The 26647-nt window shown below is 41.8% G+C and overlaps 2 protein-coding genes and 1 long non-coding RNA gene across 3 annotated transcripts in view; 2 read left to right on the forward strand and 1 right to left on the reverse strand.

Annotated features, from left to right (window-relative positions):
- Positions 1 to 7371, forward strand: part of LOC132402056 (doublesex- and mab-3-related transcription factor 1-like) — a 30691-nt gene extending 23320 nt beyond the window's left edge. Inside the window, exon 4 of the mRNA XM_059984582.1 lies at positions 4372 to 7371. Within this exon, the coding sequence (XP_059840565.1) occupies positions 4372 to 4442 (71 nt within the window). The 3' untranslated portion in view covers positions 4443 to 7371. The remainder of the gene's footprint in view (positions 1 to 4371) is intronic.
- Positions 335 to 20682, reverse strand: LOC132402057 (uncharacterized). The gene is made up of 3 exons (XR_009514794.1): positions 20551 to 20682; positions 15389 to 15444; positions 335 to 3243 (listed from the first exon to the last, which is right to left on the reverse strand). It is a non-coding gene; the product is annotated as an uncharacterized LOC132402057 (long non-coding RNA).
- Positions 20635 to 26436, forward strand: LOC132402054 (doublesex and mab-3 related transcription factor 3, truncated-like). The gene is made up of 2 exons (XM_059984581.1): positions 20635 to 21447; positions 25348 to 26436. Exons 1-2 carry the CDS (start codon positions 21054 to 21056, stop codon positions 26205 to 26207), a joined length of 1254 nt encoding a protein of 417 aa, XP_059840564.1. The 5' UTR covers positions 20635 to 21053; the 3' UTR covers positions 26208 to 26436.
- The last annotated feature ends 211 nt before the right edge of the window (positions 26437 to 26647 follow it).

Raw genomic sequence — 26647 nt, forward strand, 5'->3', positions numbered from 1 at the left:
TGGGGGGCCACTCACAGAATCTTTCCTCCAAGACAACCACTTGAAAAACAAAGTGGTCACCGAGGCTCTGGCAGAGAATGGCACACAAAAAAAGTCCTTAAATGCTCTGGCCAAATACGATACCTGCTCACCAATATAATTACTTCTTAACAGCCTCCGTGGAGGTTCAAGGGAAATTAAGGCTGCACAATAAATGACAGCCTTGCCAGCAATGGCCACATTCATTAAATGACTGAAAATATAACCATAATAAGCTCAAACTCCGTAAACCTTTTCAAAGTTTGAAGTCTATTTATTATAAAAGTATGAATACTATATACAACCTTCAGATTTGTCTCCTTACAGGCAGCCACAAAACAAAGGATCCCAATAGAACTTATTCAAAAAAACACCATCAAATGTACAATGTGCAGGGAAAAAAACAAATCATGCAAACAATAAAAATAAGCAAATAACGTTCAGAACTGGAGTTCACAAATGTGAGTCCACAGCCACAAAGCCAGTCACAGCCAATCCAGGAGCCTGTTAATCGTAGGCCGCAGCCCCAGTTCATTGCAGAGATGAGTAAACCTTGACAAGCAGTGAGCTGAACACCAGCCCATCCCTCATATCTTGCCACAACATTCTGACCTTTCAATCCGTCCAGCACTCAAATCAGCTAAACAATGAGTTGTCCCTTGCACTGAGGTCTGGGACCTGCTGCCTCGATCCAGCTCAGGGTTTTAATCAGTCAAACCTTGGCTTATTCCCAGCCCTCGTGCTTAGGCACTGTCACCTCAGCCTGTACAGTTTGTGCCACGCCACAAACTTCCTGCACCTTCGAGTCTTCCAGTTCACAATGTTACAATGCCAGGTCATACAGGCAGTTTGTAAGCTCAACTCCGAAAGGGAAGTTACAGGTGATCATTTTTGAGAAAAAGTGAATAATAAAATAGTTAATAGTTGTTTTTGAATCCAGCAAGTTGTCACTGTGCTTTCCCAGCGTCGCCTTAAACCTGGAGTTCAAAATGTTCAGTTCAGCTTCTCACAAGTTCTAAACTCCAGATCTCAGTTAAATTTCAAGGAACTGAAGTGAAGCTGCAGGATTTCAGGGAGAAAACCTGCCACTACATTGAGCCATTCCCATTGGGGATCAAGGTGGCAATCTGTGGAGGAAAGTGGAGGATTTGAGTAATTTCTTAATATTGAATACTTTTCATTTGCATTCACTGTAGAGAAGGACTGTAGTTAGAGAGTGCAGAGAGATGATTGCTGGAATTCTAGAGTAAATTACCATGGAAGGGGATTGCTATTCAATGATTAGGAAGGTTTAAGGGTGGAGAAATCTTCAGGGGCCTGAAGTATTGCATCCCCGTTGCAATAAGAGGCAAGAGAAGGAGTTCTTTGGGTTCTGACTAAAACACTCAAATCTCCTCTGGCTGCAGAATCTTTAATTGAGAAAGGTAGCAGGGATAGGCCCAATTGTTACAGGTCAGTGATAGTGAAATTATTGGGGAAAAGTTAAACAGGATTCATCTGCACTTGGTGAGGCTTTGTTAAGGAAGAAGCAATGTCTAATCAATTTGATTGAAGTTATTGGGGAGACGCCTAAGTGAGTGAACAAGAGTGGTGCTGTAGCAGGATCTTTAATAAGGCCTTTGACAAGGTCCTACGTGAATGATGGGTCCAAGTGGTTCCACACCATTGAATCCAGGACAACTTGTCAAACTGGACATTAACAAAGGCAGAGGGTGATTGTTGAGGATTGCTTTTGTAATTGAAGCCCCATTACAGGCATCAATGCTGGGGCTCTTCCTGTTTGTCATATAAATTAACAATCTGGATGTGAATGCCAGAGTTAAAAAGATTGGTGATGTTAATAGTGAGGATGGAAATCTTTGGCAATAGAGTGGTATTAACCTATTAGGGCAAAGAAATGACATGGAGTTTAACCCAGAAAATGTGAGGGCTAATTTTGGGAGAACTAAAAAGACTAGGATATACGTAATGAAACACAGGACCCTGGAACATACTGAGGTACAAAGGAAACATAGCGTATGTACAACAGTAGCTCTGAAGCAGCGAGTCGAGTAAATAAGGTTTGTAAGAGGGTGTTGCCTTTACTAGTTGGTACAAAGTATTTAAGAGCAAAACACTAATGATACAACAATAGAAATCATTAGTTGGGCCACAGGTAGCATGCTATGTGTAATTTGGATCACCACAATATGGGAAGAATGAGATAACAGTCATACCACACTGAGACAGACCCTTTGACCCACTATTGTCCCTAGCGACCCACAAGTAACTTCTCTTTAAAATTGCATGGTCTGTAATGCCACCGTGCTTTGGCAATGTGATTGAACTGGAGAAGGTGCATAGGAGATTCAACAGGATCTTCTCTGGGATTAGGAGAGATAGGCCAGGTTGTGTTTTATTTGAACAAATTGTCCTTGGGTAATAAATTGGTGCTGTTGATGTTGTCTGTAAGTTGGAAAATACACAGAGCTCACCTGCCACAGTATAGTAATGAATAGCATGAAAAGCACACACGACTGATAAGAGAGAACATCATTGAAATGAGAGAGAGGGAACTAATTCTGTCATTTGTAGAAATAAACGTATCTATGTACTTTGGAGTTTTTAATTTAAAATTATTATTGGAACTTGTTCATATGTAAGGATGGCCATAAATCAGACATTGATAGCCCAGAACAGCCTGTTTTCATGAAGGCTGAGGGATGATTTGACTGAAGTATACAAAATTATGAGGGGCATTTATAGGGTGAGCAACTTTTCCCCTCACCAGAAATGTCTATAAGCTGAGGCATAGGTTTAATGGAGATTTAGAGATGAGTTTCGGGAGAATTTTTCATCCAGAGGATGGCCAAAATCTGGAAGCACTTCCTGAGGTGTTGGGGGAAGCAGGTATTCTCACAACATTTAAGACTTTTTAGATGAGCATTTGAACATCATGTCATAAAACGCTACTAGCCAACTGACAGTAAATGTGACTAGTTAAAATACGTCTTTGAAGGTTAGCAAGTTCTGAGTGGCATGAATGAAATTACTTTACGACTAGTTTAAAAAGATGGTCAAATAAAATTTGGAAAAAAATACCCTATTTCCCATTTGGTAGCTTTCAACACAATGGTTTCAATGTATACAAAATATTTTCCAAACGAAATACGTTGAGAATTTTTTGACCTTCATTTTGTATGTAGAATCACGTGGAAATCTCCAAATCTTCACCGAATGTCAAACCTGTTGAACACGAGGGATAGACTCATCTTCTGTAGACAGTCATATTCCACCCCTCCCAATATCAGCCTTGCTTACACTCACAACTATGTGCAATTTCTTCCATTAATATTGTACAACATGCTGAATATAATTACCTTGCAAACTCCCACCAGATCAATTGTCAGATGAAGCATTCAAAATAATCATCTAGAATAATTTCAATAGTTTACATTTTAGATTTAAACTCCAGAAGTGCATGTTGAAGCCGTTGTCACAGGGTCCAAGAATTCAAAGTGGTCATACCAGTGTTTGGAGCATCCGTGTTCTCTCGCGTCTCGCCTGAAGATAAATGCACCTTGTATTCAGGGAATATATCACAGTTGGTAAAAACTGAATGACCATTTTATATTCTGTTGGCAGAATCTGATTTTGAAATTATCATGAGCATGACTCTCACCTCTAGATACAAACTCACTTTTTTGAATAAAGTACGTGGTACTCCATAATGCAAACAAGTTGCATGAATCTGCTAAGTACTGAAAGACCATATCCTGACTTCTTATCTTCAGTTATCTTGTCCAACAGTTCTTCAACCGACAAATTATCAAGCTTTTGATTCATGTGGCTATTGCTGATGCAATACTGCAGAGATTATGGACCATGAGCTTCTTAATAAAATATATACAATGTAGGAATAAAGTTCTGTATTCCATTTGTATTAAACTCTGCTTACCAAGCAGCAAAAATACTCTTCCCCTTCACCACCCTCCCGACCACCACAATACTTTAAAGCCCAGATGCAATGCACATCTCACAGCAGTAAATGAGTTACTCTACCTGGGAAAAGCAACTACTGTGCATCTTTCGTTTACAAATACCAATAAGGCAAGGGTTGTAGAGTGGCCACAGGAATGTGCTGTAAAAACAAGGGCTATCCTGAACAGGGTGCTCATTGAAGTGTGCACTTCCTAGAACAAGCTGGATATCCTTTAGCATTACAAAAGAAGCTAGCACAAAAACTAAACACACACATAAGAGACTTTGGCTGCAATGTTTCATGTGCAGATCAGTGTGGAGTTTAGGAAATAATGTGGAAGTGATCCAAAAGGCTTGCCAGGTTATTTATAATTTGTTGTGCCTTTATCCTAGAGCCAGCCATTGACAGTCCGGACACGGGAATGATCAGTCTTGGAAGTAAAAGTTCACAAGAAAGCAACTGACTCCTGGCAATCAAGCCACCTGGAGAACAAATCTCATTCCTGGTTTGATTTCAATTTCCTTCTTTATTGAAGGAAAGCCTGTTGAATAGAGTAACATTTTTGAATTACTTACTGCCCCTTCAATGTTGTGCCCACAATTGCAGTTTACAAAATAGTTCTTGCAAGCGGGCTCTGATGAGTAATGTGAAACACAAAGTGACAAGGTGGTTGATGTTTAGTGACTCTGAAGTTTTGTGTGTGGGTGGTTCAAGTTTGAAAAGGATTCCCCTTATTCTACCACAAAGTTTTGCCTTCAAATTCTTCCCTGACAACTTTGTGTTGTGTGGAATCATGTTCCATGACATTACTCAAAAGTAACCCTTCATATAACAAGGATGCTGCCTGTACCATCTCAATTGCTTTTGTCAAAAGAACAAAATGATTGCCTCTCCTAATCAATAATTTGGTCATCATTCACGGTAAAGCCATACCTAGCAATTTCACACCCGGTTGACTTTACCGAACTTATGTAGCCTTGTAATATTACAGTTATGATGTATTGTTTTATACAAAGAATCCTGAATGATCTAAATGGATATATCAAAGAAATTTACAGTCAGTTTCTCTACACCAACATGCAGTTCGTCAAGTACGGACTGAATTGAATTTTCCACAGGATTGATTTTATTTCTTCTTTGTTCACTGTGCAGTTTGCTTGGAACGAACCTAGTGGTTGTGATTTGTGGCATATTGTGCCATAATCAGTAATTAATATGTCAATAAACAGTAAGTGTTTTGAAACGCTTGACCAGTGACTGACATGAGCTCCCAGAGTAACCAAGAAAATTTGATTATTTTATCTCAATGTGAAAAATGTTTCCGTCCAACATTAGCTCAGACTCTCTATTGCGAGCTCCTTTATTATTTTTCCACAGTAAAACCTGCCACTATAGAGTTGGAAGCTGAGTACACTTCTCCCAGTATATGAACTTTTATGAATGACCTTGTCCTTTCATGAGGGCACTAGATGAATAAATGGCTAAAAAGACAAAGGACTTTTTTTTGGGTGTGTTTCTGCTTTAGCTACAATGGCTGTATGAAATTGCTCTTTAGATTTGTACTTTTAGTTACAGCGCATTGAACCTCCCATGATGCAATGTGAGGCTGTAACTGCATTGGTCAGTAATAAAATCAGAATATGCTTAGGATGCACAGCAGGCCATTAGTATGGAAAGAGAAGGGTATGGGGTAATACTTTTGGGTTTTTTTCGTCTGCGAAGCCCTCGACTGAACTGACCAAAGTACAATAAGAGGAAGGTCACCATCAAGCATACCGGTTATAGTAATAGTTACAGCAGTTGAGGCTTCTTCACTAAATATATTTAAGATACAGTTAGATAGATTTTTACATAATAAGGGAATTAAGGGTTATGGGGAAAAAGCAGGTAGATGGAGCTGAGTTTACAGACAGATCAGCAATGATCTTATTGAATGGCGGGTCAGGCTCGATGGGCCGGATGGCCTACTCCTGCTCCTATTTCTTATGTTCTTATGGAATGTATTCCTAACTTGAAGGGACATTGATGTTGCTCCTTTCAGATCATGTTTAAATTGGCTTCCAGCCTTATATATTCCATATTTCTCTATAAGAAATATACCATACTTCAAACTTTGTATGCAGAGAGGGTCAGCAAACCCATATATCAATATCTTGAAATGGTTAATGTTCCAAGCCTACACTGGTATCACTCCCCAGCTTTTCCTATGCTACATCGACAACTGCAATGGGGCTGCTTCCTGCACCCATGCTCAGCTCGTTGACTTCATAAACTTTGCCTTCAACTTCCACCCTGCCCTCAGATTTACCTGGTTCATTTCTGATACCTCCCTCCCCTTCCCCGATCTCTCGGTCTCTATCTCTGGAGATCGTTTATCTACTGGTATCTTTTACAAATGCACTGATTCTCACAGCTACCTGGAATATACCTCTTCCCACCCTGCCACTTGTAAAAATGCCATCCCCTTCTCTCATTTCCTCTGTCTTCACTGCATCTGCTCTCAGGATGAGGCTTTTCATTCCAGAACTAATGAGATGTCCTCCTTCTTCAAAGAAAGGGTCTTTCCTTCCTCCACCATCTCTTCAATTTCACATTCATCTGCTCTCATTGCGTTCTCTTGCCAGCCCATCGGGATAGGGTTCCTTTTATCCTCACCTACCACTCTAGTAGCCTCCGTGCCCAGCACATAATTCTCTATAACTTCCACCATCTCCAATGGGATCCCACCACCGAGCACAACTTCCTCTCACCCACACTTTCCACAGTGATCACTTCCTACACAACTCCCTTGTCCATTCATCCTCCCCACTGATCTCCCTCTTGGCACTTATCCTTGCAAGCAGAACCAGTGCTACACCTGTCCCTACTCCTCCTCCCTTACTACCATTCAAGGCCCTAAACGGTCCTTCCAGGTGAGGTGACACTTCACCTGTGAGGCTGTTGGTGTCATATACTGTGTTCGGTGCTCCTGGCGTGGCGGCTGGTATTTCAGTGAGACCTGACGTAGATTGGGAGACTGCTTCACTGAGCACTTAAAGTCCATCCGCCAGAAAAAGTGGGATCTCCCGGTGGCCACCGACCTCAAATCTACTTTCCATTCCCATTCTGACATGTCAGTTTATGGCCCCCTCAACTGCCACGATGAGCCCACTGTCAAGATGGAGGAGCAACACCTTGTATTCCATCTGGGTAGCCTCCAGCCTGATGGCATGAACATTGATTTCTCCTTTTCTCCTTACTTGCCATCACCTCTCTCAGGTGCTCCTACTCTTTCCCTTTCTTCCATGGCCATCTACCCTCTTCTATAAGACTCCCCCTCTGCAGCCTTTTATCTCTTTCACCAATCAGCTTCCCAGCTCTTCATCCCTTGTCATCTCCCAGTTTCACCTACCACCTTGTACTTCTTCCCTCCCCTCCCCCCCCCCACCTTCTTGCTCTACCTTCTCACTTTTTTCCCCAATCGTGATGAAGGGTCTCAGCCCAAAATGTCAACTGTTTACTTTTTTTCCATTGATGCTGCCTGGCCTGCTGAGTTCCTCCAACATTTTGTGTGTGTTGCTTCAATATCTCCAGTTAGCTTCAGCAAAACAACTGCCCTGGTTCACACAGCTCTACCACTGTCTCCTCATTGTCCGTGGACCTGCTCCATCGCCTTGCCACTTCATTTCCTATCTCCATGTTTCCAGTGTTCCTTCCCTATTTGTAGCAGGTAGTCTAGTTTAGAGGTTCCACTAATATCACAATGCTGGCTTGGAATTTCAAGTAAAAACAATTCTTCAATTAGTCAAGAAAATTAACATCATGTGTATTAAGATTTCATGGAGCAGGGCTGACAGCAAACACTCGGACTGAAGCAAACCTCTGGGATGTACAAAATGCCTGTTGTGGTAAGTGTGATCTGGTGGTCCGCTGGAAAAGAAGACCTGGCAGGCCTACAGACAGCTGGTATGGTGATTGTAGGTGGGTCTGACAAACACATCCCAAAGGCTGGACGTGGCCCATTGCCATGTATGTTGGACAACATAAATGTAGTCACAGTACTTTTGAGACTATTGAGACGCCAAGGAATGGGATACCTTTACAAACCAACAAGGGGCAATTAAAAAAGCTACGGGAGGAGGGGGAAGATGAAATATGAAGGTAAACTAGCCAATAATAATAACGGATTCAGTATTGACCACAATCACTTTTCCATTCTCTCCACAAACTCCATGTCGTTGAAATATCTGTTAACATCTGCCTTGAATCCATTTAACGACCCTGCCTCCTAAACTTTCTGGGTAGAGGGTTCCAAGGAAAGCAATCATGATTCGTAAAGAGAAAAAAAATCCTTCTCAATTCCCATATTAAATGAGCAACATTTTCATCTGAAATTGTATGTTCTGGCTCTAAACATCTCCACTAGTAAGGCATCCTCTCAGCACCCACCCTGTAATCTCCCCTCACAATCTTGTATGTTAAAATAAGATTGTGTCATATTCTTACAATGAACACATGCCCAAATGCATGCTCATAGTTCTTTACATCTCAGGGTAATAGATAAAGTTTATCCCACCACGAGCCTATTTCTGCTCTTGGTTGAATCACGTATTTTATCTTAGCTCCTTATTAAAATTTTTTGTTAAATTCTGTAATTATAGACTTTTCATAACACTGGCTACCAAGAATCTATTTCAGTAGCCTCAACAGTATTTTAGAGTAAGTACATTACAAATTTTCACTAACTTTTTGTGAAAATATCCTTCCTTATATATCTCTCTAAAGGGACTAGCTCCAATTTTAAAGGCCTTTTGTTACATCGCCCTCCAGTAGGGCCAATAGTTTCTCAACCTCTCCTATCACATTTTTTAGCCATTTCTGAATTAGAATCAGGTTTATTATCACTGGCAGATGTTGTGAAATTTGTTATCTTAGCAGCAGCAGTTCAATGCAATACGTGATAATATAGAGAAAAAAGTACGTAAATCAATTACGGTAAATATATATACTGTATTGAATAGATTAAAAATAGTGCAAAAACAGAAATATATATAAAAGAGTGCGGTAGTGTTCATAGGTTCAATGTCCATTTAGGAATCATATGGTGTTGGGAAGAAGCTGTTCCTGAATTGCTGAGTGTGTACCTTTAAGCTTCTGTATCTCCTCCCTGACAATAACAATAAGAAGACGTCATGCCCTGGGCGATGGGGGTCCTTAATAATGGACCTCGGTTTCCTAAGCCACTGCTCCTTGAAGATGTCTTCAGTATTACAAAGGATAGTATTCAAGATGGAGCTGACTAATTTTGCGGCTTTCTGTAGCTTCTTTCAGTCCTGTGCAATAGCCCCCCCCACCCACCCCCCCATAGCAGACAGCAATGTGACAGGTTGTCAGAATGTTCTCCAAGGAACATCTATAGTGTTCGAAAGTTTTAGTTGACAAACCAAATCTCTTCAAGCTCCTAATGAAACACAGCTGCTGGTTTTGAAACACTTTAAACATTTACAAACACCTTATTGACTCTCCCTTTAATCTATACTCAAAGGAACACAAATCTGGTCTAAGTGCTCACATTTTAATCTGTTTAGTCCAGTTTGATTCAAATAGATCACACCCAAGGCAAATAAATCCTCCATGAGGTGTAATGCCCTGCCCACCTCCCCTCACCCCCCACACACATATTCTAAATATTTTTTTACAGGAGCAACATCAAGAGGGTCCTGACCAGCTGCATCACTGTCTGGTACAGGAATTGCAAGGCATCTGACTGCTAGTCCCTACAAAGGATTGGGAGGAGTGCTGAGGTGATCATCGGGATCTCTCTTCCACCTATTAGAGATATTTATCAGGAGCACTGTTTACATAGGGCCCTTAGCATTATCAATGATCTCTCCCACCTGTCCAGCAATCTCTTTGATTCCCCTACCGTCGGTCAGGATAGGAACCGTTAGGGTGGAAAACTGCTTCTTCCCCCAGCCTGTAAGATCACTGAACTCCCTGCTGCCATCCATAAAGTGCCACCAGCATTACACTGTTTACTTGTTAAACTTGTGTTGTAAATTCACCTTATTGTTTGTGAATTTTCTTTTGGTAATATTACTTTATATGTTATGTTGCTCGCACTGTGTCATGCACCTTAGTCCAGAGGAGCATTGGTTTATTTAGTGGTAAGGTTGAATGACAAGAAAGTGAACTTGAACCTGAATTACCCAAATAGAGGGCCACATTACTGACTCTTCCCTCCGAATCAGAACATTATTACATCACATTTCTTGTTTAGGTACATACAAACTGGAATTAAGTAAAATTAGAGTTTGAAGGAAAACATTTCTGACATGGACACAGGAGATTTACCAAGATACCGTCCTGTGCTTAACTTTGTGTATGATTAGGGGTAAAATTTTCATCTCAATCTTCAGACTCAGATTCAGCATACTATTTTTATTTTTAAATCCGAAGTTAACTGTTTCATTATGAAAAATTATTGTACAAACAGTTGAATTCCAGATTTTAGATAAGTTTTGGGGGTATTTTTCCTATATAGCCATTCTGTATTTTATCAATTAAGACCTCCAAAATTGCTGAAGAGGGGAAAGAAGGAAAAGGAGGAAGCATATCAGATGTAACAATATTCTCAACAGATCTTAATGCAATGACTAGGCAATTACAAAGTTTAACAGGAGTATAAACCATTTAATAAAGTTTAAAAGTAGTATGTGACTTCACTAAGATTCTCAAGGTGGCAGTACAGTATGTGCAATTCTGCAGAGCATAGCTGGAAATGTAAAACTATGAGGATGGGAATTATTTGCATGTATTTTTGACTTTGACTCCTTTAGATCAGGGGTTCCCAACCTGGGGTACATGGACCCCTTGGTTTATGGTGGGGGTCTATAGCATAAAAAGGTTTTGAACCCCTGCTTATATTCTTATATTTTCACCAAAAATATAATTGTTCACTGACTTTTATTAAAATGGGTCAAGGTACCTCATGCTAAAACAGGTCAGGATGTGGAGGAACCTTTGGCAGTATTCCAGGACACTTGTATGTGATGCTTGAACCAATATTTATCCTTAGAACAGTGTTATTCTTGAAGCACTGTCAAATGACCAGTATTACTGCAGCCTAATGTATCCAAACTGGCTGTGTCTGTACATTACAAAAATACTTCTTCTGGATATTCTGAGGCCATGAAAATGGAACATGCGAGTTTTACATCGAAGTTTGAAATGTGACATGAAATTGAGTGAAGATAGAAAATTCTTTGCAGTCAGTTTGAACTGCATGAAATTCAAACAAGAAAAAACAGATGCAGGAAATAAGAATTAAAAACCACAATGGGCAGCAAGTCAGGGAATCTAAGACCAGTAGGCCATAAGATATAGGAGTAGAATTAGGCCATTTGGCCTATCAAGTCTGCTCTGCCTTTTCATCTTAGCTGATCCATTTTTCCTCTCAGCCTCCTGCCTTCTCCCCGTATCACTTCATGCCCTGACCAATCAAGAACCTGAAAATTGCTTTAGACATGGCTTCCTCAGCAGCCTGTGACAACAAATTCCACAGATTCACTGCCATCTGGCCAAAGAGATTCCTCCTCAGCTCTGCTCTAGAACGATACCCCTCTATTCCGAGGCTGTGTCCTCTCATCCTGGACTCCCCACCATAGGAAAATTCCTGTCCATATCCATTCTATCAAACCTTTCACCATTCGATAGGTTTCAATTAGGTCACCCCTCATTCTTCTGAATTCTATTGAACACAAGCCCAGAGCCATCAAACACACTTCATAGGACAATCCATTTAATCCTGGAATCATTTTCATATCCGTCCTTTTGTTACAATGCGCATTCAGCTGCACCCGCTTCTGGAATTCCAATGCTCAAATTCTCCAGAGTACGGATAGCTGGTGCAGCCCCTGTAAGGATTCAGGACTGTCCCATTAATTGGCTGCCTTGTTTTGGCACCTGGATTTCAGTATTTAAGGAGCACCTAAATGGAGGTTCAGTGGTCATTCATAAGCTCACTTGTCACCTAGTGTCTTGTTTTGAATTCAGTTCTAGTTTCAGTCTTGTATCTTGTCTCATCCTGGTCTCGGATACTTCCACACTCAGGTCCTTATCATCTTCGTCAGTTCTCTCATTACACCTTTGAACCCTCTCCAGTGTCAACACATCCTTTCTGAGATAAGGGGCCCAAAACCGATCACAATAACCACGTGAGCCCTCACCAGTGCTTTATAAAGCTTTTATGCTACAGCCTTCCTCTTATATTCTAGCCCTCTTGAAATGAATGCTAATATCAGAGGAAGTGTGAATTACTGTGAAGACCTTTCATCAAAATTGGGAAAGAGAAAACAATCGGACTTGCAGAGAAGGTGCAAGTATCTCATAGGGAAAATACCTAATCACATGGGGCCAGGTCAACAGGAAGGCTTATAATGTGCCTAGACTGAAAGTAAGGTACTGTTCCTTTTTATAATGGTGCAGATGGTCAAAATGCATCAGAGTGGGAGTGGCATAGAGAATTAAAAATGGCACTTTTCTTTATGCCTGAATCATCATGAAGTTACAAGGGAAGACTCAATAGGACAGGACTTTATTCCTTAGACCATAGAAGACTGAGGGAAAATTTGATAGAGGTATACAAAATTATGAGAGGAATAGATAGGCTAAATGCAAGCAGGCTTTTTCCACACAAGTTGTTTGAGACTACAGCTAGATATCATGGGTTAAGGGTGAAAAGTGAAATGTTTAAGGGGAACATGAAGGTCAGTCAGAGTCTGGAATGAGCTGCCAGCGCAAGTGGTGAACGCAACTTTGATTTTGGCATTAAAAAGAAGTTTGGATATATGAATGGGAGGGGTATGGTGGTCTATGTTTCAGACGCAGGTCAGTGGGACTAGGCAGTTAAATGGTTCAGCATGGACTAGATGACCCAAAGAGCCTGTTTCTGTGCTGTAGTTTTCTATGATTCTATGACTGGCAATAAAAATCAAGGCAGAGTTCTGGATTTAGTACCTAGTGCATACAGGATGAATGGATCTCAACTAGGTGTAAATTAATTGGCCACATTCCCAGCAGAGTATAAAAGAAACCTGTGATGAGACATTCATATTTTTGATTACTGTCCAGTACACTGTGAAATTACACTTAGGTTTTGATATAAACACTTTCACAAATGCTAATATCACAGGTTGCAGTATTTAACAAAGTCCAACTAAGACATACATCAACATATTTATATCACAAACTTTGGGTGAAAATGGTGACACTTTTACTAGAGTTGTGAGTAAGGACAACTTAAACTGTGAAAATATTGCATCCTTAAGGAAAGGAAGGTGGAAATAGTAATGTCATTATTTTGAATTTTTAACATGGCTTTATTGTTACTGAACAAAGCTACTAACATGGAACTATTATGGGATTCAAGCCTTGCCAGTACAGAATGCTTTATCAAAGTACTTTGGCAGTGCAAAATTTCCTCACCAAAAAATCAATTCAAATTCACTAAGTGTGGGGAGAAAGTACATGATGCGGCAATGTATACCAAGGTCTCCTGCAAATACTGTTTTGAACAAAAAATAACTTGTGAATATATAATAGTGTCAGGAGGGGCCGGTTGAGGTAGGACTCAAGTGCAGACCAATGAATGTTCTTTTACCAGGATTTTATTAACAGCCACAGGGGCAACAGGCTTTCAACACCGGGAGGCAGACACGAAGCCGGAATGGCAGGCAGAGGTCTTACCCGGGAAAGGCCGTCCAGCGAGGGCAGACGATTACGGGTGCTTCAGGCAAGAATCAGATTCCAAACAGGCAGAATCCAGAAACACAGAATTCAACAATTTCCATTGGCAGTAGTCACTATCGCAGGCTGGAACGACTCAGTTCAGGACTGGGACGAACAGGCAGAGAGTGTGAGTCGAGGCAGGGTTCAAGAGGACCGGGTAATGAGCGAGAACAGAAACAGGTGGGTACTATTGAGGAGATAAGTGGGTAATTGATGAGAATCCAATTAGGGAAGAGGCTGGTTCAAAGCCCACATGGCCAGGTGAACGAAGGTAGAATTTAAGGGCTGTCGTGGTCCAGAGCCCCTTTGACCCAGTGTTCAGGCTGGATCCTTAACAAATATGACTGAGAATGAACACACAGAAAGATATAAGAAACTGCTGCATTCTGGTTTTCACCGAAATGTGGTTCAGCAACAGCATACCGGACTTGGCGTTTCAACTCGACGGGATGACTGTTCGCGCAGACCGGAATTCCCTTCCGGAGAAATCCAAAGGAGGGGAATCTGTGTGTGCATTAACAAAGGCTGGAGCACACACTCACCTTTAGTCAGCAGTCACTCTGTTGTGTTCCTCAGGGCTGTATCCATTCCCCCACCCCCCCACCGAGTTTGTGATGACACAGCGAGAGCTTTGCAGCTTCATCAGCTCTCTACAAAACAAGAATCCGGACGGTCTCTCTTCATAAATGCAAGAGACTTCAGTGGTGTTAACCTGCCAGACATTTTACCCAAATTCCATCAACCCTTCACCATCGTCACTACAAGAACAAGCCGACTGGACCATGCTGATACAAATGGGTGCAGTACTTGCAAAGCCATCTTGGTCTTTCTGACCACATCTCCATAATGTTAATCACAGCATACCGACTGCTGCAGAAAACGAAGACACCAGTGAGAAGGACCATCACCGCTATATGGCGATCTCTATGCTTTAGGACAGTTTTAATGGATCAGGTGGCAGATATTTAAGAGTAGACATAGACCTCAAGGAATAGGCATCGTCTATCATCAGTAAGTGTGTAGACAAAGTTACTCCGGCAAGAATGGTCACCTCACAGCCCAACCGGAAGCCTTGGCTAAATGCAGGTGTACTCCCCACGAGAAACTTCATCTTATGGAACAAAAGGACGGAAATCACCCACACATAAGAAATTTAGGAACATACGTCTGATAATGATCCCCAACATATGTGGCTGGGCATCAAGGGCATTACACAAGGAAAGACAGCTTTGACTGTACCGATGACCCCTGATGCTCTAAACAACATTTATGTACGCTTCAAGGCATCCAACACAAAGCTGGCCGCAAAAGCTCCCCACCCCCCAAATCCCAGGCAAGCAGTCATTGTCTGTAACGGCAGCAGTTGTGAGACGGACTCTGCAGGATCAAACCCGGTAAGGCAGCCGGGCCAGACACCTTCGGGCCGAGTACATCAGCTCACTGGTGGCTTCACGGACAGCTTCAACAATTCAACCATCCGGGTTGCTGTCTCCCAATGCTTCAAATCAGCCACCATCATCCCTGTCCCAAAGAACTCTACACATTCAGAACTAAACGACTACTGCCCAATAGCACAGTGCTTTGTATGGCTGATAATGCCCACATACCAAAAACTCCATTCCTGCCACACTGGATACTCACCAATATGCTTACCAACAGAACCGCTCTACGATCTCATGCACCTGGTCCTGACACACCTAGAAAACAAGGACACTAATGTCAGAATACTTTTCTGGATTTAACACTATTGTCCTACAGACCTTGGTGAACAAACCCCTACTCCTCGGTCTAAATACAGCACTATGCAACTGGGTGTGGGACTTCCTAACAAATAGAAAACAGATCGTTGGGGGTACAGCCACTCCTCCCTCCCTATTATCCCCAACACGGGTGCCCCCCTCCCCGCCAGTCAATGTGCTGAGTCCATTGCTGTGCACTCCGCTCACACACAACTGTACGGCCAAACAACCAAGTAGTCACATTGTCACGTTCGCCAATGACTCGAGAGTGGTGGGGCCCGTCGTCAACAACATTGAGACGGCCAACTGAGAGGAGGCGAAAGAGCTGCAGGCCTGGCCCCAGGCAAATAACCTCCTCCTCTATGTCAACAATGTCTTCTTCAGCACTCATACATCACCCCCCCCCCCCACTTCACCGGCGGCACAGCAGTGGAAACTAGAAGCGCACATCACACACAACCTCTCATGGTCCCAGAGCACATCGCACACAGTTTAGAAAGCTCACCAATGCCTCTGCTTTCTGAGGAGGCTGAAGAGAGACGGGGTTTGCACATCCACACTCACGTCATTCTACAGATACAGATTAGAGAGCATCCTGACATGCTGCTTCACTGCACCGTATGGAAACTGCACTGTGGCGGACAGGACGTCTCTACAATGGGTAGTCAAAACTGTCCAACGCATTGGCACCTGCCTACTCCCCATCAAGGACAGGATAGGTGCTGGAAAAGAGCCGGTAACGTCATGAAGGATCCCAAACACCCTGGTCATGGACAGTCTGTCCCACTCCCATCAGAAAGATATAGCATTCATGCCAGGACCTCCAAACTCAAAAACAGTTACTTTCCTCGAGCAGCCCAGCCACAACTCCACCACCACTTTATTATTTCCCGTCAGTATCCTTATGTACAGCCTGGCGTCTCTTTATGGACATACAATCAGTCTATGCTTTTAAGTTGTCTTATGTGCTTACATTTAGTGTGTGTGTTCTATCATTGTTGTGTTCTTTACCGCTTGTGTTTTTCTTTGTGCCATTCGATCAAGAGTAAACAATTATTTCGTTTTTCTTACGTTTGTGTACAGGAAATGACACAAAACAATCTTGAATTGAATTCCCTTGAATTTTAGATTTAGGTAGACAGTAACTTAAATGTTAGGTCTGAAGTTTTTCTCCCGTTTTAAGTTAAACTGCATTTCCCTGAAATTTCTCACCAATATGAAACACATTAATTCCAAAATTCTGATTGGAGCCAAGTTTGATTTACCTTGCATGTCAATCCATGATTTTTTTTTATTTCTGTCGCGATAAAACATGTATTTTAAATTAAAGCAGCAACACAATTGGTAAATTTCATGGAGAAATGGTCCATCATGAAACCAACTTTGGTTCGATTAACCCCTAATGACACGTGAGCCAGACTGCGCGGGATTGGGGCCAGATCCAATTACTTCTTTACATAATAAATAATGTCGCATAAACAAAATAAATTACTGAGTTTAAAATTGATACCAAAACTACAAAACTGATTTTTTCCGGGTAAAAATAAATAAATCTTTCGATTAAAAAGTTCTGTGAAATAACGGGCACAGAACATTTTAGAATTGCTGCCACGCTCATTTGAGCACTGTAGAATTTTAAAGGTCTTTTCAGAATGCAACATTTAAAAAAATTCCGTATCTTGACAGACCGTAATGCCTAGGATGGGATCCAAGGCTGCTTTGAAAAACAGTAATGATAAATCATTGACTTTGTCAGCTGCTTGGCGGCGATGCCCGTCGTAGCGCAAATAGCCGAGCAGCGTCGTTACCTCAAAGTCTCTGACGTCGCAAGGACAGCTCTCAGTCTAGTTGAACTATACCCTGCGATTTACTATTAATACACCCAGCTGCAGAGAAATACTGAAAATAAACTGACATACACGAGTTGTCCGAGGAACCGGTTACCCACCCGCCCCCGGAAAATGAAGTGAAACCAGATTTCAATTACCGTCCGCATTCCTACCACGGTGCATCCTACGGTTTCAGTAACTACAAATGGTAAAATGCTGCGGAAATTGGCTCTCCAAAACACACAAAAATATCGAAAATCGTTTGTGAGAGTACAGGTGGAAAGGGAAACGGATTTAACGCCTGCGACTAAATGGCCGAACGGGGAAAAAAAAATTCCAGTTCGGTCCGGAACCCTTTACCAGCACTTGCTGATTATACTTTCGAGAGGAAAGTGGCGGATGTTGAAAATGCTTCCCGTTCCGAAAGCCAGCGAACAAATCTCGACTCTTAACCGCACAGTTCGCGGGCACCGATCAAGCCGGACAAATGTGTGCGGACCAGACACGCCACGCTCTGAATCGAGTTGTGCAGCGTGACAAACAAGCAGGCCAATCTAATGCATTTTCCTTACACTCATTTTATAATGGGATTCAAAATATCTGGGGGTGCAGGGCTGTTTAAAATGAGAGTGAAATGCAGCATTCACCTTTCCTGCTGACAAATTCACCAAATTATCCAAGTCTTAATTCTGACTATGACTTGGCGATGTTCTTCAATGACCCGCGCCTAACAACTAAAATGTCAAATTCAAGGGGACTTGGTGAATAAACGTGAATCAAAAGAGAGATGAAAGCTGTGTGACATTAATTAACGCAATTTCCGTTTTGAATAGCAATGGAGGCTTGTGACCAGTGGTTGATAATTCTGTTGTTCGTGATATACACAAATAATTTGGATAAAACATTGGTGGACTGGTTTATAAGTTTTCGGAGAGCTCAAAAGTTGTTGGAAGTTGTTGATTGTGAGGAAGGTTGTCAAATGATTCAGCATGATATAGATAATTTGGAAATATGGGCAAAGGAATGGCAGATAGAATTTATTTTGAACAAGTGTGATGTGTTCCACTTGGAAGGTCAATGTAGGTAGAAGGAAAATATACAGTAAACGACAGAGGGATCTTGGGGTGCAAGCCCCTAGCGCCCTAAGTGGCAACATAAATAGATAGGATGGGAAACAACGGTACAGTATACTTGCCTTAATCGGTTTTAGGTGTTGAGTATAAAAGTTGAGAAGTCACATTGCACCCGTATAAAACAACACACACAAAATGCTGGTGGAACACAGCAGGCCAGGCAGCATCTATAGGGAGAAGCACTGTCGACGTTTCGGGCCGAGACCCTTTGTGTTCTACCAGCATTTTGTGTGTGTTGTTTGAATTTCCAGCATCTGCAGATTTCCTCGTGTTTGCTCCTAAAACTTTAGTTGCTACGGTTTCAGTTTTGTATACAGCTCCGTTCGCTGTGTTACGAGCTGGATGTGGAGGCGTTGGAGAGGATTCATCACCAGAATGTTGCCTAGATTAGAGAGTATAGGGAGATGATGGACAAACCTGGATTGTTATCTTTGGAGTGTTTGAGGCCCAGGCACAGTCAAAGTAAATGGTCGGAGTCCTTTTTTTATCAGAGTGGAAATGTCAAATGGTAGAGGACCCAGGTTTAAGGTAACAGGAGGAAAGTTTGAAGGAGATTTACAAGGCAAACATTTTTTCACATGTGCAGTGGCAGGTGCATGGAAATGTGCTGCAGGGGTAACAATGGTTAAGAGGCATTTAAACAGACAAGTGAACAGACAGAAAATGAAGGATATAGACTACATGTCGACAAATGCCCAGTTTAGAGTGGCATCATTGTAGGCACAGACATCATAGGCTGAAAGTTTGTTCCTTCATTACACTATCGACACGTGTTGCTATTTTCAGGGAACTATGGAGCCCAGTCTTCAAGCTCGCTCTGTTCAAGATCACTTCTTAGACCCTTAGTTCACTTCCCGAAATGCATCACCTCACACTTGTCAGGATCAATTTACACCTACCATATTCCACTCAACCTCCCATCTATTCGATATCCTGCTAAATCCTTACTTACCATTAACGGCACCCACGAACTTCTGTGCCTTCTACAAACATACGGATCATGCCTCCTACACATAAATATTTATCACAAATAACAAGGGTGCCAGCACTGATCCCTGTGGTACGCCACTTGTCACAAACTTCCAGTACCCTCACCACCGCTCTTTGCTTCATATCGCTGAGACAATTTTGGATCCAGTTAGCAGCTCATCCTGGACTGCATGGGCTATCAGTTCTGGATCACCTTACCATGTTGGAATTTGTCGGATACTTTAAAGTCTATATGAATTGCATTCATAAACCTTCTTAAAATATACTACCTCCTCAAAATATTCAATCAAATTAGTGAAGCAGGATTTCCCCGGAACAAAAATCCCTACCTTTCCAAATGTACATTCATCCTAGCTCTTCGGATTTTCTCCAGTAATTTCGCTACCATTGAGATAAGGCCTGCACGCTCACATTGTAGTTACTAATGGAAAGCAAGCAGCAAGGACCAAATAGGACAAGATTGCCAGAGAGAGAGAGAGAGAGAGAGAGAGAAATGTTTAAGGCTATTAGACAAGCCCCTCCTCCCCACCCCCACCCTGCTTCCCATGTGTAAGTGCATAATGCTTTCAAATCCCAACCATATGCCCCCAGATAGAATAAAATTTCATATTGTTTGGGATGACTGAAATCCCAGACTGTGGCTCGATTCCCAGCGGAGCACTTTCTCACGGGTTTCAGGTGTGTGGTTTCCATGAGTGTGAAATCATGCGGCATAAATTCTGCCGCTTCGAATCAGCCGTGTTTCCTCTGTATTAACTAAATGTTGCAGAAGGAGGTGATCGCGCGCAATGTTCAGCGCGCCGACTGCCTGCCCCAAGACGTGTGAAGCAAGGTGAATTACTGACAGACAAAACAAAAGTTGACCATGCAGGGACACATTTAAACAATGCTGATATCTCTCCATTCCACCTGGAGGAGCTAAATAACTAGCCCCTCTCTTCCCCGTGGTCTGATTTACCAGACAAAACAAAATAAAAGCGAGTGACCTGGCGCTGTGTAAATTTCAGTTAACGTAGAAAGGGAGTTAAATCTCATATTGTTATTTCTGGTTACTACTGAAATGTAAAGTGAAAGCAGACAACTACCACAATGCATCCTGAAATTTGACGCACCTTAAAAACGAGATATTTCCGTTTTACAGAGACGGGGAAGAAGACTTTGTGAAAGGGGATCTGTAAGAAGTGATCCATTAGCTCTATTACCTCGCTTCCAGTTCTCTCGTTTGCTTTTAATCTCTGTTGAATGGAGTGAACCCGCCCTTTCTCTGCACCTATATCTCCTCCTCCAGCCACTCGAACCCATTGAGAATTGTCTTATTGTGGAGCGGTTTTGAACCCTTCTCGGAAAGAATGGAAGGGGAGAGGTTTGTGGCGGAAAAAAAAAATGATTTTCAATCCTTTCATTGAAATCGTTTCACTTGAGTGACTTGAAATAACTGCCTATAAACAGCCAGGCGGTGCAGGCGGGATGTGCATGAATCGCACTCTGCTCCAGGGATCAGGGTCGCGCTTTCTCCGGCGTTGTTTTCTTAAATGCAATTTTCATTTGCCAAAAGGTTACCGGGGAAGAACCAAGATCTGTGTTTCAAAAGATACGGAACTCTCGCTCAAGTGCCATGAATAGCTATGGTGCTCCGTATTTGTACATGCCCTCCGCGTCTCCGCGGGCTCCGTCCCAGAGAACTCCCAAATGCGCTAGGTGTCGGAACCATGGCGTGCTGTCCTGGCTGAAAGGCCACAAACGTTACTGCCGCTTCAAAGATTGCACTTGCGACAAATGCATCCTCATCCTGGAGAGACAGCGGGTTATGGCCGCTCAGGTGGCCCTGAGGAGGCAGCAAAGCAACGAGAGTCCCTGCAATCTGGTTCTTCCCGAGGACTGTAGAGCGATTTATCCGGCTCCCGAGAGACTCGAGGACTCACCCCCTCCGGAGACTTTGCACTCAAGAGACAGAGGTAGAAACAGACCAGAGGGGACGCCGGCTGCAGACTGCCTGCTACATCAACCAGGTGAGAAAACTCCAGGGCTTTTCTTAGCACCGGGAACCTTAACGACTACAACATATTCGCTAAACGACCTGTAGATATCGAGGACTCTGCACCTTCGGAGTGCAGTGCCATTTGATATTAAAATTATAATGAGCCAGTATCAGAAACCAGTAACTCCTCATGTGAAACTGTGGATCACTTCCGATTAAATCATGCGCTCTAACTCCAAATATTAATCCAAGAAGATATTTTCCAGCTGTTTTTGTTGTCAAAGTGTGGGCAAATGCAGTTAGTGTTAATAAGCAACAAGGTCGGTGTGTACGTGGTGGGGCGAAGACCCTGGTAAGACCCTCTGAATCTACGAAATCTTTAAACCAGGGGCTCCCAACCTGTGGTCAAAGGACCTCTTGCTTAATGGTATTGTTCCATGGCATAATAAAAGGTTGGGAACCCCTGATAAACTATCACCCCTTTAAAAAGAAAACAATTAAACTAACGTAGAGCGAATTATCGCACCTCTTGGTACCTGGTGTCTCACAATCACTTGGGAATTTAGATTTAAAATTACATTCATTTTGTATGAGCAAGCCTTTAAGAAATTTTTCTTTAAAACGTCAGCATACAATGTACAAGGTATGATCCGTTTTGTTTCACCCATTCTAAGAACGAGGCGGCCACCATTGTACTTACATTAATAATGGGGAGTTTGTTATTTTCCAGGACATGTAACAACGTTTCAAATGTAAACAGCGTGCATTCATGGAGATATTAGCATGAAGGGAGTCTTCAAAATTGGATGTTTATTTTTTCCCCCTCTGGAAGCATTATAAGACAGAATTCCTAAAATCTGCCCCGAATCGGAGAATCGGACGGTTTTTTTCCATGCCTGCAACTCGTACCCCTTTGACACCCCAAGCAGACTGATTCGCCTGACCGTAGACTCGCGCGGACTGGAAGGGGGAATCCCGATTTGTTCAGCATCTTTTAAACTAACCCACTGCGAAAAAATATATTCTCTATATTAGGGGTGTTTGTCCAGTTAGCAAAAGCACCTGGCTGTCTCCTCGTCTTCATTACGTGTGAGGTGATTTCGCAAGATTTTCCCGACTCCAGGAAAGTTAACAAGAAATATAATATTGTCCCTTAAAAAAATTCCGCAAACAATTTCATGGCTACATGGACATGAATTACTTATGTCGAACAAGGGGGTAGAGCGTTTTAGTTTAATGAATGGAGCACAGAATCTGGAGTGAATGCAACAATCTGGATGTCATTTTAACTGCATAATCAGTGCCATAGCAAGCCACACTTGTTATCCTCTTGTCTGCGAACACTTAAGGGTCTTATTATTCTTACTACAAATTGGCTTCCTGCTTGTTTTTTCCGCGTTAATTCTCAACATAACAAATCAAAGAGCCGGCTAGTTCAAAGGCATGAGGCTCTGGTTATGATAATTGCGTTGGGGTGAAAGGGGGGATTGATCTGTTTGGATGACCCGCGTTTACCGTTTCAGCCCCAGGGACGTGATTAATCTGCACAGTGCAAGGATTAAGGGATCAAATTGCCTGGTTACAATTGAAACAAAGAGAGACCTACTGCTGGGATCATTTCTACATATTTCTTTTTAAAAACCGTACTTTTATGAACTTCATTTATTTTAATAAAACCGTGCTTGAACACTTTAGTGACATTTCCATATATTGTTCCAAATATAGATTTAAAGTATACAGCAATGATCTAGACCGGCATTCTGCAAAGACTCCCCAATGCCGACTGCTGAGATAGTTTATTTCTATGCTCAGAAGATTTCTGCTCTAATTTAAGGAGCTGATTGACCTTTTCACATTATCAATCAAGAGTTTAAGCAAAATAAGAAAGTTGTTCTGTACGGTTGAAACAGAGGAGATACGATTTTGATTTGGCCGGACAAACGAAAAAAATAATGTATAACAGGTTATAAACTGATCGATCTAACAAATTGTTTATAACATCAATTGGTAACCTGGTATAAATTGTTGGTGACGTGTTGTTCTCGTCAATACTATTTACATTCGAATAACGTGAACAAAATATCAAAAATCCATGCAAGTAAACCTTAACTTTCATTTGGATCTATGAGTAATAATCAGACAGAAACTAACGGGACATTTTCATGTAAATAATGAGTTATTCTATTTACTTAAACGTTTAACAAATTGGCGGGAGTTTTGCTGGATTATAATTTCTTTGGATGTCCGGCATATCATACGTACAGTCTAACTTTCCTGTCCCTGTCCTTTACGTGCGATATTTGAAATAGATCTCATTGGGTGATTCGTTTCCGTTTATTGACTTTAATCTGAGTTATTGCAAATAAATAATATGTTACCTATATTTTAAATATTACCATGCAATCTAACTGGAAAAAAAAAGTGATTGGTTATTTCATGGATGTGTGGTGAGTTTGCTTCCGCAATTTAGGAAGGCGACAGACTTTTCATGTAGTTTTCCTTCCAATCAGTTTACAAATGGACTGAAATAAAAAAAAGACTTCTGCCGACAGATGACATACAGTCTTAAGTAAACTATGGTCCTTCTGTATATAATAACAAATATTGGTCAGATTAATATTGAGTTTACATGAACGCGAACCCGTCTCATTTGCTGGCCGACAGTCACACTCTAAAGTGAACTCAGTTGCAGAGACTATCCGTGGAGGTCCAAAAACACAGGACCTTGGAAAAGACAGAAAAAAGGTTGTAGACGAACTGAGCCGATCAAGGAGAACCTGTGGACTCGAGGTCCTGGCCCACGTTTTCGTTCTAGTTTTGTTTTGTTTTGCTACAGATTCCAGCAGCTTCAGTCTCTTGGGACTCCCAAAAAAAGGTTTGATGAGTACTGGGTTTTAATACACAAGGAAGTGGTAGAATACAAAAATACTGCTGAACTTGCACAAAATGTTTCAGCAGCGGACGAAGTGCCGTAGTCTTGAATAATCTCCATATGAGACGAATTCTCTGATCTCTTGGGGAGTATGGCGTGCAGAACAAGGTCACGGTTAGAATTTGGGGTGTCTGTGGAGGGTTGTATATAGTTGAAAGACAGTTAAATTACTTTTGCTGAGCTACACACGGGTAGTATGCTAACTGTCTGAGGAGGTAGGTTATTGGACACAGCAGAAGCAACCCTTTGTGGGAAATATTAGATTAGATTCAACTTTATTGTCATTGTGCCGAGTACAGATACAAAGCCAATGAAATACAGTTAGCATCTAACCAGAGATGCAAAAGAATATTGTTATTTACAAAATTACTGTGAATAAAAACTAAGTGCTACAGCACACAAATATAAAAGTACTGAGACAGTACAATATGGTTGCAATATTGCTTAGCGCTGTGATGTGAGGTTCAGCAGGGTCACAGCCTCAGGGAAGAAGCTCTTCCTGCGCCTGCTGGTGTGGGAGCGGAGACTCCTGTAGCGCCTACCGGATGGGAGGAGAGTAAGAAGTCCATGGTTAGGGTGAGATGCATCCTTGATAATGCTTTTCACCCTGTCCAGGCAGCATTTATGGTAGCTGTTCGCAATGGTGGGCAATTGGGTACCGATAATCCACTGGGCAGTACTCACCACCTCTTGGAGTGCTTTGCAGTCCGATACGGGACAATTGCTATGCCAACCTGAGATGCAGTTGGTGAGTATGCTGTCAATGGTACAGTGGTGAAAGTGGTGATATGAGCAGGCCAGAATGTGAAGAATTGAGGAAGTCAATAACCAAATTCAAACTTTGATAGAAAAAAAAGCAGTCAAAGAAAGATAGCGCCTTCATAAAATTATTCTCCACAAAGCAACATTGTAGAAAATGTATTCTTATGGATTACCATATACAACAATGCAAGCCGATTATTTGCCACCATTTATAATATTATTTTTATGTATTTTCAGATAAATATGAAGGTGCCGAAGGAAATGTTAATGAGAAGAAGCAAATAAACATGATGGAAAATAATATAGAAGAGTTGATTTCACCCACAGATACCCAGAATAATGATGCACCAACACTACTGGCTGAGTCAAGCAATGACACAGAACAAACGAAAGAAGACACAGTACAGGTTAAAGATGGTACCAGATATAATTTCAAAGACATCAAGAAGTTCTTTAAGTCTGAAGATGTACTTAAGGACATGTTCCCTCCAGGGGAATTCAAAAGACCTCCAATTGAAGTTCTAACAAAAATATTTCCAAACCAGAAACAGTCTGTGTTGGAGCTGATACTGAAAGGGTGCAGTGATGACTTGGTTTCAGCAATTGAAACCTTATTGTCCAGTAATGCTAGGAGAAGGGGAAGTCAGCAGAATTCCAAGGACATAGCTGACTGCAGTTCTGGTCACTATCCCTTATCCTCAACAGCTTGGTCGCTGAGCTCTGCCTTTAGATCCCCGTCTGATCCATTCCAGGTAGCGCCCAGCAACCACAATGTTGTAGCAAGTTTGCCTAATCTAAATCAAACAGTTACCCAACCCAGTCATTATCCAGTGCCGACATTTTTCAGACCAACTTTGTCTGGAAATCACCCCTTTGTTTCTAGTGAGTTTGCTTTATGGAGCACCATGACCTTCCAGCACCCTAGTCTGAGGCAACAGTTTACCTCCCTGGCTCACTCTACTAGTGCCCTCTTGGGGAGCACAACAATGGTCCTACCTGCCGTAAAGGAGGGTTCCCAAACAACGGCTGTCTGTGATGGAAAAGTGGCAGAGAAGTCTTTGAAAGCACTTGGTGAAAGGCAAGAAGGTAAACCCTAGCATCACGGACTTGAGGCAGACTCAATTAATTTTCACATTTATTCATGGGAAATGCAAATTTTTAAAATGTAGACACATTGATAAAAATAAATCCTAAAATAAGCACTGTAAGGAGGATGTCCATCCTTAGTACCTGTAATTATCTCCTCTGGTAATAAATCATTTTGAAAAATGTTCATTATACTTGGAATTTAATCAAATTAAAACAAGACTACTTTATGGAAATTCAGACATGACTCTTGAACTTGATTACCTTTGGTCAATTTCACTAGTTTGTTTCAGACTAAGTGGACAGGCTGATAAAATCAATTATTCTGTTGCAGTAAACAGCTTGCTATAAGGAATTCAAATACCATATATTTATGATAGGTTCAATGCAGTTAATTAGCTTGAAACGTAACAACAAAGTGTATGCAGCTTACCTAGAGTTATTGTATTAT

The sequence above is a fragment of the Hypanus sabinus genome, chromosome 11 (genome assembly GCF_030144855.1).
Source record: "Hypanus sabinus isolate sHypSab1 chromosome 11, sHypSab1.hap1, whole genome shotgun sequence".
NCBI lineage: Eukaryota > Metazoa > Chordata > Chondrichthyes > Myliobatiformes > Dasyatidae > Hypanus > Hypanus sabinus.

Excerpts from the sequence above, each read along its gene's own strand:
- LOC132402054 (XM_059984581.1), top strand. The coding sequence starts at position 21,054 with ATGAATAGCTATGGTGCTCCGTATTTGTACATGCCCTCCGCGTCTCCG. Across the intron at positions 21,448-25,347 it reads CTGCCTGCTACATCAACCAG|ATAAATATGAAGGTGCCGAA; the intron begins GTGAGAAAACTC and ends ATGTATTTTCAG.